The sequence below is a fragment of the Chiloscyllium plagiosum genome, chromosome 35, assembly GCF_004010195.1.
Source record: "Chiloscyllium plagiosum isolate BGI_BamShark_2017 chromosome 35, ASM401019v2, whole genome shotgun sequence".
Classification (NCBI taxonomy): Eukaryota; Metazoa; Chordata; class Chondrichthyes; order Orectolobiformes; family Hemiscylliidae; genus Chiloscyllium; species Chiloscyllium plagiosum.
This window is the reverse complement of record NC_057744.1, coordinates 21,596,438-21,610,854: the sequence shown is the minus strand read 5'-3', so window position 1 is coordinate 21,610,854 and position 14,417 is coordinate 21,596,438. Positions and strand designations below refer to the sequence as shown.

Genomic DNA, 14,417 nt, shown 5'->3' with positions numbered 1-14,417 from the left:
CTGATATCTTTGTGAGCAAAATATGTGGATCTAAAAGGAACACTCAGAAAATAATGGTAGAATTGGGGAGAATCAGCATTAGTTTTTGAAAGAGAAACCATATTTGGGGCAGCACGGTGGCTCAGTGGTTAGCACTGCTGCCTCACAGTACCAGAGTCCCAGGTTCAATTCCAGCCTCGGGTGACTGTCTGTGTGGAGAAATAATGGTAGAATTGGGGAGAATCAGCATTAGTTTTTGAAAGGGAAACCATATTTGGGGCAGCATGGTGGCTCAGTGGTTAGCACTGCTGCCTCACAGTACCAGAGTCCCAGGTTCAATTCCAGCCTCGGGTGACTGTCTGTGTGGAGTTTGCACATTCTCCCCGTGCCTGCGTGGGTTTCCTCCGGGTGCTCCGGTTTCCTCCCACAGTCCAAAGATGTGCAGGTCAGGTGAATTGGCCATGCAAAATTGCCCATAGTGCTAGGTGCATTAGTCAAAGGGAAATGGGTCTGGGTGGGTTGCTCTTTGGAGGGTTGGTGTGGACTGGTTGGGCCGAAGGGCCTGTTTCCACACTGAGGGAATCTAATCTAAACCTGTTAAGAGTTTTTTGAAAGCTCTGGTATATTTGCATTTTCAGAAGATTTTTGATTGGAATCAACAAAGGAGATTAGTGCACTGATTAGATCACCTGTGTAATATACTGGCACAGATTGAGAATTGATTAATGCACAGAACACTAAGCGTTGGAATAAATGGATTATTCTCAGTTTGGCAGGTTGTGGTGATAGGAGTAAAGAAAGAGTCAGTGCTTGGTCATCAATTATTGACAATCTGTATCGCTTATCTGGGATACATTGACCAATCTGTAAAACTTATCTGGATATACTGGCCAAATGTAAGAATTCCAACTTTGCGTGATGACACAAATTAGGTGGAAAGGTGAGTTATAGACAATAGGTGCAGGAGTAGGCCATTCTGCCTTTCGAGCCAGAACCACCATTCATTATGATCGTGGCTGATCATCCTCAATCAGTATCCTGCCTTATCCCCATAACTCTTGATTCCACTATCCTTAAGAGCTCTCTCCAACTCTTTCTTGAAAGTATCCAGAGACTTGGCCTCCACAGCCTTCTGGGGCAGAGCATTCCATACACCCACCACTCTCTGGGTGAAGAAGTTTCTCCTCAACTCTGCTCTAAGTGGCCTACCCCTTATTTTTAAACTGTGTCCTCTGGTTTGGGACTCACCCATCAGCAGAAACATGCTTCCTGCCTCCAGAGTGTCCAATCCTTTAATAATCTTATACGTCTCAATCAGTTACCCTCTCAGCCTTCTAAACTCAAGGGTATACAAATCGCTCCAATCTTTCAACATAAGATAATCCCGTCATTCCGGGAATTGACCTCGTGAACCTACGCTGTACTCCCTCAATAGCCAGAATGTCTTTCCTCAAATTTGGAGACCAAAACTGCGCACAATATTCCAGGTGCGGTCTCACCAGGGCCCTGTACAGCTGCAGAAGGACCTCTTTGCTTCTATACTCAATTCCTCTTGTTATGAAGGCCAGCATGCTATTAGCTTTCTTCACTGCCTGCTGTACCTGCATGCTTGTGAGTTGTGAGGAAGAAGATGATTCAAAGCAATTTAGTTGAGCTAATTGAATTGGCAGATCAGATGTGATGTGGAAAATCTGAGGCCATTTTGTTAGAAAAAAGATAAAAACACTAAATGATAAAAATAATGATCTGATGATATTCAGATAAATCTGGGTATCCTGGTTCTTAAGTCATTGAAAGTTAAAATGTAGATACAGCAAGCAATTAAGGAGGCAAAAATATGTTGGCCTTCATTGATACATTTGAGTACAGGAGTAAAGAAATCTTGCTGCAATTACATAGAGCCTTTGGGCGATAGCACGTCTTTGTGATTCTGGACTCCTTGCCTGAAGAAATTAAAAATCACACAACACCAGGTTATAGTCCAACAGGTTTATTTAGAAGAACTAGCTTTCGGAGTGCTGCTCCTTCATCATGCGGTTGATGAAGGAGCAACACTCTGAAAGTTAGTGTTTCCAAATAAATCTGTTGGACTATAACCTAGTGTTGTATGATTTTTAACTTTTTCCACCCCAGTCCAACACCGACACCTCCAAGTCATGCCGAAAGAAGGGTATGCTTGCCATAGAGGGAGTCCAAAAGCTGTTCACCAGACTCCTTTCTGGGATGATAAGATTAACCAATGGGTATAGATTGAGACTCTGCATTCTGAAGAGTTTAGAAGAATGGGAGGAGATTTCATGGAAATATTCAAAGTTCTCAGAGCTCAGTAGGGCTAATGCAAACATGTTTCCCCTCGCTAGAATTTCTAGAAACAGGGTACAAAGGCTCAAAATAAGGGGCAGGCCATTTTATGAGATGAGGAGGAATTGTTACAGTCTGATATTCATGCATCTTTGGAATTCTCTATCCTTTAGAGCCTTGAAGACTCAGTCATTAAGTATGTTCAAGTCATAGGTATTAAGGGGTGGGGTAAGGGGCTTGCTTGTCATTTAGCTGAGGTTACATGATTTCTTTGAAATGTTGTCTTAAGTTATTCAACATGAATTTCTGATCATTTTGAAACAAACAAGTCAGACCTTCATTGAACTGAAACATAAAATCCATTCTTCCTCCACATTAAACTAAGTTTCCAAATAATAACATATCAATAGCTTTTATCTCAGCTAAACATTATGACAAATATTATGTAATCATTGCAATTGTATTACTAATAAATTAGCTTAATACATTGTAAATATTAAAGTTTGCTGGATTAGTCAAAATTAAATTAGACTGAAATGAGCAGTAAAATGAAACCTGGTGATGACCCAATGATTAGAAAGGTCATGTGTTTTTGAAGGGTTTATGTTGGCCTGAAGCAAATGTGTTTTTTTTATTTGAGGCATTGTAACTCAAGAGTAATGGACAGGACTGTCACAGCAATTCTGGAAAAATTGAAGTGGTAATGTGGACTATTATCAACTGATTTTGTGATTGTCATGGAATTGTGTTGTGTAAATATGACACAGTTGATGATATGACGTATAAGTGGTGAACAGTGAGCACAAGCTAAACCTTATGTTAAAATTCTGTTAAGGAAAGCGATAAGCAATTTCCAATGAGGCACAAGCAAGTCTTATGTGGGTCAATTGATCAAACCAACGTGCAAAATATGACTCGTTTGTGATGTTGACCAGTGGTCAAACTGATCACTTTCTGGGGACTGGATAATGTCAAGAGTTTAAAATACTAAGCATATTTGAATGGAAAGGGTATAAAACAAGCATATCTCACAGGGAAAAGGTCAGCTAACTCAGGAAATGGTAAATTGATCAATGACGAAGTTGAGATGAATAGCGTCATAGAGATGTACAGCATGGAAACAACTCAACCTTCTGTCCAACTCATCCACACCAATCAAATATCCTAAATTAATCTAGTCCCATTTGCCAGGACTTGACCCATATCCCTCTAAACCCTTCCTATTTACTCATATATACCCATTCAGATGCCTTTTAAATGTTGCAATTGTACCAGCCTCCACCACTTCCTCTGGTAGCTCATTCCAGACACATAACCAGACTCTGCGTAAAAAGTTGCCCCTTTTGTCCCTTCTAAATCTTGCCCCTCTCACACTAAACTTATGCCACCTAGCTCTGGACTCCCCCACCCCAGGGAGGTGCCCCTCATGATTTTATAAACCTCTAAAAGGTCACCCCTCAGCCTCTAATACTCCAGGGAAAACAGCCCCGGCCTATTCAACCTCTCCCTGAAGCTCAAACCCTCCAAGCCAGGTAACATCCTTGTAAATCTTTTCTGAACCCTTTCAAGTTTCACATAATCTTTCCTGTAGGAGGGAGACCAAAATTGCACACAATATTCCAAAAGTGGCCTAATCAATGTCCTGCACAGCTGCAGCATGACCTCCCAACTCCTGTACTCAATACTCTGATCAATAAAGGAAAGCATACCAAATGCCGCCTTCACTATCTCATCTACCTGTGACTCCACTTTCAAGGAACTATGAACCTGCACTCCAAAGTCTCTTTCTTTAGCAACACTCCCCAGGACCTTACCATTAAGTGTATCAGTCCTGCTCTGATTTGCCTTTCCAGAATGCAGTACCTCACATTTATCTAAATTAAACCCCATCTGCCACTCCTCAGCCCATTAGCCCATCTGATCAAGATCCTGTTCTACTCTGAGGCAACCTTTTTTGCTGTCCATTACACCTCCAATTTTGGTGTCATCTGCAAATTTACTAACTATACCTCCTATCTTCACATCCACATCATTTACATACAGAGGGACCTTGATTATCTGAACAAGATGGGTGGCACTATTTCGTTCAGATAATTGATTATTTGGTTAATTGATTCAAAGTCTCTCCTCTGGTGCTTGGAGATTTCTGAAGTTTTTTTTCCCCTGCTCTGCCTGCCTTGTTCCCTCTTTCTTGGGGTTTGTTTCTAAGAGACCTGCTGCATTGCTGAAGCCTCCCGCGCCAAATCCCCCCAAGGTTCAATGGGATTGACACAGCGAGCACTTGCGAAGTCCGCTCCCCATTCAGGAAACTAGGCAGCAGCATGCTGTGCGCAAGCCCCCAGTCCCGTCCCCCCGTCCACCTCACAACCTCGTTCAAACCAGACCCCACCCACCTCCTCGCCCCTCTGTCTGCCCCAGCCACACCATCCTCCGGGGTAGCCAGACTGGACACCAACAGTAAGACTGCTGCTTGCTTTGGTGGGAGAGTCTCAAAGTAGCGCACACGCACGCACACAAACACACACAACTTTTTACTGCAACATTTTGACAAGTTCCACCTTTGTCCCTTGCAGGACAATGTTGGAGACATTATCTGGGGAAAGGGAGGTTTAGGGTATACCGCTGTGTAGAATCCCAGTGAAAGTGTGGGAAGAGAGAGACAGAGGGCGGGCGGTAAATCATTTTGAGATGGTGTCTGGGCTCCCATCAATGTCCAAGACTGTTCTCGGCAGCATTTCAGTAAGATGAGTTCATTTTTAATCACTGTAAACAAACCTTGGGCAAACCTTGTACAAAAGAGGCAATCAGTGTTGGAAACACCTCTTTGTAAAATGTTTCTGTCGGGACCTTGAGCTCCTCTTCAGATAATCCGAAATTCAGATAATTGATTTTCAGGTAATCGAGGTTTCTCTGTAAATGACAAAAAGGGCTGATCACCTGTTTTCATCTGTTCTTCAAACCATATCCACATAAAATAATTCACTTGTGATTGTAAGCATTTATGGATGAGATGTTTGCAATACTTTTTATAATGTACTTTTAATAAAGAACATTGGGTATATTCTGTTTTTAGTGTGTCTTGGATTATTGAAATCCAGAATTTATATCAGGAAAAGTGGAATAAAAGTGTACAGCATTCCATAAGGGACTAATATCTACTTAAGTTATATAATGAATGACATTCTACATCTCAAAAATCACCATTATAGCCCAAATAATAAAATTAAAATTGCTGCATTGAATGTCAGAAACTTGATATATTTCAATGTTTAATTTAATTTTGAAACAAAGGGATCTTCTGGATTAATCAGAGCAAGACAGATACAAGGTCAATGTGATAAAATGGCCAATCAATCCATTGAAGCTCAATTTTCTGATATGTTAAATCTCCTCTTCTAACACTGAGCTGCGCTTTAAGTTACGCAGGACTAAAACTCAGTTGCATTGTATGGTGAGTTATCCAAAAGATGGATTACTCATGGAAGAAAAATGTTTTCTGAATGAGTGATAAACAAATCATAGCATCTATTTCACTTTCGCTTTTTTTGGTCTTCAGTTCTGCTCTTGAAATATTTACTTAGGGAGAAAACTCCAAACATTATATTTTCCCTATAATGATATCAGCAAGATAATGAACAATGTTCTAAGGACTTGCTCCAGAAAAATGAACAAGTCAGTCTTTGTGCTCAAGTATTTGGATAGATTTAAACCTTGTGTTTGTTTTGTAGTAGAGGAAGGATTCAGGGATTCTGTGCTGCTGGTTACTTCTGTCTTGCTGGCAGCCATAGCCCTATCCCTCACGGGATTTTCCCTAATGACACACATGAACGTAATCTCTGTGAGTGGGGCCAACTGTGTGCTGGGCAATGTCCTGCAGGTAAGTTGTTTAAGTGACATATTATTAACTAACAAACCTCATTATTTCTCTGGTTGATTTCTGTTACATTCTAAAAGTTGGGTTTTATCAAGTGACTTTCAATCCTTCTTTGGGAATCTTTCACCAATTGTGTTGTGAGGTCATGTCATTTTCAAAGTTGGGCAGTTTTCTTTTCCTTATTGCAAAGCCTTTGAGAATGACCTACATTTGTGTTGCATAATAAAACAGGGAATTCCTCAGTGATGAAACTGAGTAAACAGCATAGTCAAATTTTACAGCCTGGAGTCTCCCACAAATGTTGATCATTTGTCTTAATCGCACACCCATTAATTCAGAACGTCCCTTATTCAAACCTCGGCATAACAAGAAGTTTTTTTTAAAATCCATACCCTCAGGAGAAAAGACATCCTGCTTTATTGATAGGTAATTCAGTAAAAAGAAAGGGTCAGAGATCCAGTCATCCCACTGCGAAGTCTGCAGGGAACAGCAATAAGTCAGTCAACTTGATCTGGGAGTAAAGCTTGACCTCTCGAGAAGAAGATCTCAAATATCAAGCCCTGAACTATTTAGGATGTTTTCTCTGTTCCCAAGAAAAATCCACTGGTTCTTTAAATCAAGGAGAGATTTTACATTTAGCAGCTCAATGTTTCACACCTCACAAACTTCTTCAGTTTGCGTTCAGGCACACTGATTAGGCATGGGACCAACAATGGTTTCCTGCCAGGAAATGAGGGTTACATCAGTAGCATTTGGAAACCTATCATGATATAGGGAACTCAGAAAGATAGGAACAAGAGTAGGCCATTTAATTCCTGCTTCAGACATTTTAGTCTGATCTGTTAGCTAACCCACTTTGCCCCTGTCCATAAGTCTAGGGAAGGTGCATCGTAGGATAGTAGCAATATCTCTGAACTAATAATCTAGAACCCCCAGCAAATGCTGTAAGGGCATGGATTGGGTTTAGATCCAATGATAACAATGAGTAGAATTTATGTGTAATTTATCAATTCAATAAATTTAAACATCTGGAATTAAAAGTGATCATTGTCATAAATTTCAACTTAATGCACTAATTTTCTTCAGTCCTGTCACTACCTACATGTGATTTCAGACCCACAGAAATGTGTTCAACTCTTATCTGCTCTCTGAAATGGCCAAACAAGCCACTCAATTGTCAAGGATAATTAGCAATGGACAAGAAATGCTGGTATTACCCACATCCCATGAAAAACATTAAGTCCCTTTTAAGACTTTTCATTCATGAAAATACTTTGATTGGCAGTTGGTAAATCAAGATTGACAAGTAATCTGATTGGTATTACAGAGTTTTCCTATGGCAGATTAGCAATACAAATTTCTTCAAGAAACATTACTCTGAAGAAATTGAAATTAAAATTGTCCGCATGTAACATCACGTTATTCTCTCATTGTAATATATTTAAATAAGGACACCTGGAAATCAGCAGGTGTGTTACAGAATGGGCTAAGAAACTCAAGGGAATTTATGCAGAATAATTTTGTTGTAATGTATCAGCAGATATAGCTTCTGCATCATTTTTTTCTGCATTGTGCACTTTCTCCGTTTAACTATGCTCTGGATGATACCAACAACAATGTGGAAATGCACCCTTTAACCATTTCCATCCATTTAATTGGCTGTAGGATCAGAAGAACTTTTAAATTTCTATGACAAATATGGTGGCTGTCCAAAATTAACATTGGCTTTAAAATTTCAACAGACATATCTGTATTACCCAGCAAAAATGTTAATTTTCACGAATCAATCTGTTTTAAAATACGGTGAGGAGTTTAGTTTCACAATGGCCTATCTCGATCATCTTTTGTCAAAAAAACTGCCGAAATTCTATTAAATGCTCACAGCAACATTTAAACCATTTTGCTGGTGCTTTAGCAATTGCGCTGCTAAAGGTACAGGGGAGGGGCAGAGAGTGGAGTTAAGGTTAGGGAGGAGGTTCTCTGGAAATTCATCCTCAGGGTTTTGGGGCATGTCTTGTGTTGGGTGAATTGGGAAATGTGGGCCTGACCTAATTGATACGTTTCAATTTCCTGTTTAATGTAACCATCAGAATTGCTCTTCCAGGTTTCTATTGTCCTGAGGGGACTGAAACAACCAAAGCTTGCCCTGAAAACACCATTAGATTACAGCCTGGTGGTAGGCAGCTAGAGGAGTGCCAACCTTGCCCACTTGGACATTGGTGTAAACAAGGTATCAGCTTAACTTACTAGGTCAAAATGAACTTTAGTACATTCTCAAGAGCATCAAACATTGTTGGTAATAACAGATTTTTCATGTTAATAGAATACAATTGTTTAAGTCTTAAGGAAAATATCCTTTTGAAGTATTCAGTTTTAAATTCTGCAAATATCTGTAATTGTGTTCAATCTTTTGCTCATTTTGTTCACTGCTGTTGATTTTATAACACATATTTCAATCTTAATGTTTGCCAAACTCCAGGTGATCCTGTTCTACACCGCTGCCCTGCTGGGTATTTTTGTGATGACGTTATCCGAGCTCCCTTTAGCCTCCCTATTGGACCCCAGAAGTGCCCTGTCCACACATATTCCAATATCACTGGAGCAACCAGCCAAGCAGCATGCCAGCCTTGTCCTCCAGGATATTACTGCAATGAGACAGGTACATTTCTGTTTCCACCCAAAAGCAGCACTAATTTAAAGGAAATGTCTAACAGTCCAGGAAGTCAAGGTTAGCATCTGATTTACAAAAAAATTCTATAAATTGTAGTTAAAATGGACTTTATTTGTTTACTCATTGCTCCCATTTCGACGCATTCATTTTTATTAATCAACACTTGAGCAATTCTGAAAAAAAGACACAGTTTATCAAAACTTTTTGTAATGCAGTCATCAGGACAATTCTGATGAATACTAATTTGTCTCTCTCAGTCAGAGTCCACTTGCCAATCAATCAACACTGTCTATTTATGTAGTATAAACATCAGTTTTCCCTTGAATTGGTATTCTCATGAATTGCCTTGAGAAGTGGACTATGCAGAGTTTCAACAAAATGTGTCTATTTTCAGCAGTGCACAAGTTCTATTCTATCAAATGATTGAATGGAAAACGTTTGAAGATCTAAAGTTCATAAATGCTGTAAAATAAAGCCTCAGACATCCGTCCCTCAATGTCACTCAGGCATCGTGGCATTCCTATGATTGATCTATGATATTTCTGGGTGAAAGACTGCATGGGGAAACGGTTTGTGACGTTGTTGGGAAAAGGAGACTGCATAGGTCTAGGAGCTCAAGGACCACACTGCCAGTAATTAGAGACTGCCTCATTCATTATTCGTTTTACAAAACTCCCAGTCTCAAACATTTACCCAAAACCATTAGCTGAATAGATAGACAGAGATCCTTAATAACATTTGAAAGTTGGCTGACATTACAGAAGCATTTATTTTAAATCATTCATTTAAGTTTAATATTTCACCCCAACTTATTTTTTTGGAAATAATTAGTCCCATTCATTTTTATTTATGATTTTTCTTGATGACTCTGAGTAAGTAAATGCTGCTGCTCAATAGTCAAGCATGATAGTTTAATGCAGTAAACACCATGACTATTTCCAGGATTAACCAGCTATGAAAATTATCTCTGTCCACTGGGCTATTGGTGCCCTGGGAAAGGAAGCCATCACTTCTGTCCTGGTGGAACAATCGGAAATCAGACTGGTGCCTCCTTTTATAAGCACTGTCAACCATGTCCACCTGGTTACTACTGCCCAGATCCGAGAAGAACTGGTCAACCAAATATCAATGGAGTGCCGTGCCAAGCTGGATATGAGTGCCCTGAAGGTAAGGTTACTCTAGACAAAGTTCCTCCCTGCACTCTTGTGGAATGAGATCTCAGCCCACCAAAACATTACATGTTGAAATCTCTTGTCTTAACCTTAGAGAGCAGAAACTATTCAGTTTCTCACCTTGACTCAGGATATGCAAGCAAATGATTTGCCTCACTACAGCCAAATACGAGCAAGTAGAATTTAAAACCTTGATTTGACACTAGATCTATATCTTTTTGACAATTTTTCAATTGAACAAAGAGTTAATTTGTTGTGGGATGTCAGCATCATTGGTAAGCCAGCATTTACAATCCATCCTTAAACGTTCTTGAAAAATGTGGTGAATCAGCTTCCTAAAATGAGGATTGTTTCAAATTCTTACTAAGGGTGACCATTCTTTGAAACCGCAGTAATAACAACATGTCACAGGCTCAAAACAGCAAATAGGCAAATGAACTTTAATTCTAAAAATCCGTTTTTAGGGTCTAGTTTCGATTTTAGAATTTAATAAACAGCACTTACAATTCAAATACGCAACAATGCTATTTCTGCTAGTTTTGTTTCATGAAAATATTACTAGTATTCAATAAATGCAGCTACCTTATTAACACCTAATGCATGAATGAATTTAACTTACTGATCGACAAGAAATGATTTGCAATAGTTTTTGGATGGTGTAAGAAAAAATTCCCAAGTTCCAACTTCCTCTTAATGAAGTACACGTAAATTTACAAATTATGGCATATAGTTCAGTCCAGCACAAAACACAGTTCTCAGAATTCACCACCTTCTTTCAAGGCTGATGTAGCTGCCATATGTTTGTTTCTCTCTGACACAGACATGGGACTATTTAAATAATTGGGCCGACCTCTTCCTTGTGTCTGTTCTGTATTTATCTCTGACCAACCTTCTGAAAACAAATGTTTTGGCCTTTATCACACCATTTGTGGGAGCTTGCCAAGAATAATTTGTCTGCTGCTACCACCTTACATTAAAACAGTTTTCAAAAGTAATTCACAGGCCATGAAGCACTTTGGAACATCTTACGTGCATAAAATACATTGTATGAATGTCATTTTTATTTGCTGTTTTTCTTTTTGAATTACACCTGAATCTTTCAGAAAGTGAATGTTACTCATGTATTTGTTTTGTCGCAGGTTCCATCACTGAGATTCCATGCAGGCCAGCATCATACTGTGGTCCTAGAACAGGAAATGCAACTGTCTGCCCTGGTGGTTACTTCTGCCCACTTGGTTCCTCCACATACAACACCCCAAAGCAATTGTATGTATCAGCTGGAACCTTTCCTTACAATTACATAAGACTAGATTTTCCTGCAAAAATAACAGGTTAATTTCACTGTTGGTTAATAACCCTTAGACTTCTGGAGATACACAGTTATTCTCGAGTATCCAGAGGTTGCTGACTGAGTTCACTGCTCCACCATTAATTTCCCCCAAAAAGCACCTTGCTGTCTGTATAACCAGTGAATAGAGTGTAGTTTCTGCACCTGCATAGTAGACACATGCTGAACTCAACACAGAAGGTTAATTCTTGTCCTTTTCAACGTAACTACACTTTTAACAATGTGATAAATGTGAATAAGAGCCAAAAACTTCCCTGAGATGTCAAATTAATTTTACAAATATGGAGCCTTATTCTTTTGGATGTTTTTATTGGAGATTTTTTAAATGTCAACCTTTTTTTTCCTTTGTGTTTTCTCATAACCCAATCTCTCTCTCTCTCTCTCCCCGTTTATTTCTCTTGTACATAATTGAACATTCATTGTATTTGCATGTGCTATTTCAGCTGTTAATTTCTTTTTCTGTGTTTGTTTTAATTTGTTGTGGGATGTCAGCATCATTGGTAAGCCAGCATTTACAATCAGTCCTTAAACGTTCTTGAAAAATGTGGTGAGTCAGCTTCCTGAGTTGGTGCAACCTGTGTGGTATTAATACAACCATAGTGCTTTTTTCCAGAGCAATTTAAAACAAGTAGATTACTTGCTATACCACTTCAGTGTATATTAAGAGTCAACCATATGGTTTGATGTCACATGTAGGCCAAACTATATTAGGGCGGCAGATTTCCTGCCTTGAAGTGAACCAGCTGAGTTTTTATGACAATCAGTATTTCGTGATCATTTTTGATTTGACCAACATCTTCTTCTAGTTTTACCTGCTAATTATATTTAAATTCCCTCTGCTATCTTTGTGGGATTTGAACTCATCTCCAAAGCATTAATCCAGACTTCTTAATTATTAATTTATAATATTAACATTATTCTACAATGCCAATAAATTTGATACGTAAGGTGGTACATAGTTGTTTGTCTTGTTTGCTCAAGTCTCAAATACTCAGGGCTGGATTTTCCTGTAGTCTTTTGGACAAAATGGGAATTTCAAATCTACAGTTGATGGCAGCAAGGTCAGAACAATCTCCTAACTGTTGCTTGCAAGCTTGCCATCTAATTAAGGATGGACAACACTCTCCCTCTGCTATTAGCCAAAGCTGGAGACTGGACAGCTGCAGGAGAGGTGGGCACTTCTGAAGCAGGTTAGGGAGCATGAGGGTGCCTGAAAACCATTCAGGTGAGATAAACATTCAGTGGAACAAAATCAGCCAGGTCTTGGAGAAGGGGAGAGTTCCCCTCCAGCTGAACGTCCAATGTCAGGACCATATTTGCACCCTTTCTTGTGACCCATCCTCAGGGGATCATTCGATGGGCAGCTGTCACAAATGCCTGTGGGAGGGATGCATTCAGCCTACTACAAAATGCCTGTGAAATAACAAAGTTGCCCCTGATTTGAACCTTAACTAGGCAAATTGGTAAAAAAAAAAGCAGAAATTGTTGGAAAAGCTCAGCAGATCGGGTAATAGCTGTGAAGTGAAATCAGAGTTAACATTTCAGGTCCTTCCTCAGAACTGTTGGTAGCTAGGATAAAAAATCTGAAACAACTGTGGATGCTGTAAGTCAGGAACAAAAACAGAGGTTGCAAGTAAAGCTCAGTAGGTCCGGCAGCATCTGTGAAAAAAAATCAGAGCTACTGAGTTTTGGGTCCGGGGACCCTTCCTGGCTACAATCAGATCTGTTTTAGTAGCTAGGAAAATGTCAGTTTTTATGTAGAAGATATCGCGTGGGAGGAAAGGGAAAGGAGTAAATGATAGGGAGAGATGGAGCTCAAAGAGTGAGATAGACAAAACACCTCATTTTCTGCTTGGGGACCCTGCAGCCTCGGGACTCGATATCAAGTTCAACAACTTGACGGCTTGAGCACTCCCCTGTCCCAGACCCCACTCCCACACACAGGCCTTGTAATCACATAGTCTGCTATTACATACAGCCCATTGTTAGCCACTAACAGTCTCCATTAACAGCTATTCACCTTCTAGCCAGATCCTTATCTACTCCTTTGTCTGTTCAACTGTCTTTCCCTCTCTCTGGACTCTATTCTCACCAATTGTTTACTCCTTATCCCCTCCCCCACCCTATCTTCTGCATAAAAACCAGCATTTTCCCAGCTACTATCAGTTCTGAGAAAGGGTCACCGGACCCAAAACGCTAAATCAATTTTCTCTTCACAGTTGCTGTCGGACCCATTAAGCCTTTCAGCAATTTTATTTTTGTTTCTGATTTACAGCATCCATAGTTTTTTTTTCATTTTTTAATGCAAATTGATAGCCTGCCTCTGTGTAGCAGGCAGCTGGTTTGCTTTGCACCTTAGACTGTCTGGAAATAGGAATGCTTCAGAGAGATCAAAATGACATCCTCCCTAAATCACCTCAGCTCCCCAAACCCCCAAACACGCAAACACCTACCCCTTTTCTAAGTCCAAAACCTTGTCGGATGCATTCTCAGCTAACACCTCTTAACAAATTGCAACCTAAAATAGCATTAAGTAAGTGACAGTGAGCAAGATCAGCAGATAAAGAGCATTAGGCATTTTCTCCATCATTATCCTTTTCTGTCCTGCTTTAGCACTAAAATACATTTACTGAAATTGGCATAGGATTGCTTGTTCTAGACAGCAAAGCCATACAACCAGCCATTTTAGAGAAAACCATACGAAATAAGAAAGGGATGATCACCTTATAGGGATTGTATTGTAGACCCCCCCCCCCAATAGTCAGAGGGAAATTGAGAAACATACTTGTAAGGAGATCTCAGCTATCTGTAAGAATAATAGGGTAGTTATGGTAGGGGATTTTAACTTTCCAAACATCGACTGGGATTGCCATAGTGTAAAAGGTTTAGATGGAGACAAATGTCTTAAGTGCATACATGACAATTTTCTGATTCAGTATGTGGATGTACCTACTAGAGAAGGTGCAAAACTAGACCTACTCCTGGGAAATAAGGCAGGGCAGGTGACTGAGGTGTCAGTGGGGGAGCATTTTGGGGCCAGTGACCATAATTCTATTCATTTTAAAATAGTGA

At 39.7% G+C, this 14,417-nt stretch overlaps 1 protein-coding gene across 9 annotated transcripts in view; it reads left to right on the top strand.

Moving 5' to 3' along the window:
• si:ch211-286b4.4 (zonadhesin) overlaps positions 1-14,417 on the top strand; it is a 187,000-nt gene that overhangs the window by 109,622 nt on the left and 62,961 nt on the right. For all 9 annotated transcript variants that reach the window (XM_043676792.1, XM_043676793.1, XM_043676791.1 and 6 more), the window contains 5 exons: positions 6,009-6,157; positions 8,259-8,384; positions 8,634-8,813; positions 9,768-9,992; positions 11,137-11,263. In XM_043676792.1, the coding sequence (XP_043532727.1) occupies positions 6,009-6,157; positions 8,259-8,384; positions 8,634-8,813; positions 9,768-9,992; positions 11,137-11,263 (807 nt within the window). The remainder of the gene's footprint in view (positions 1-6,008; positions 6,158-8,258; positions 8,385-8,633; positions 8,814-9,767; positions 9,993-11,136; positions 11,264-14,417) is intronic.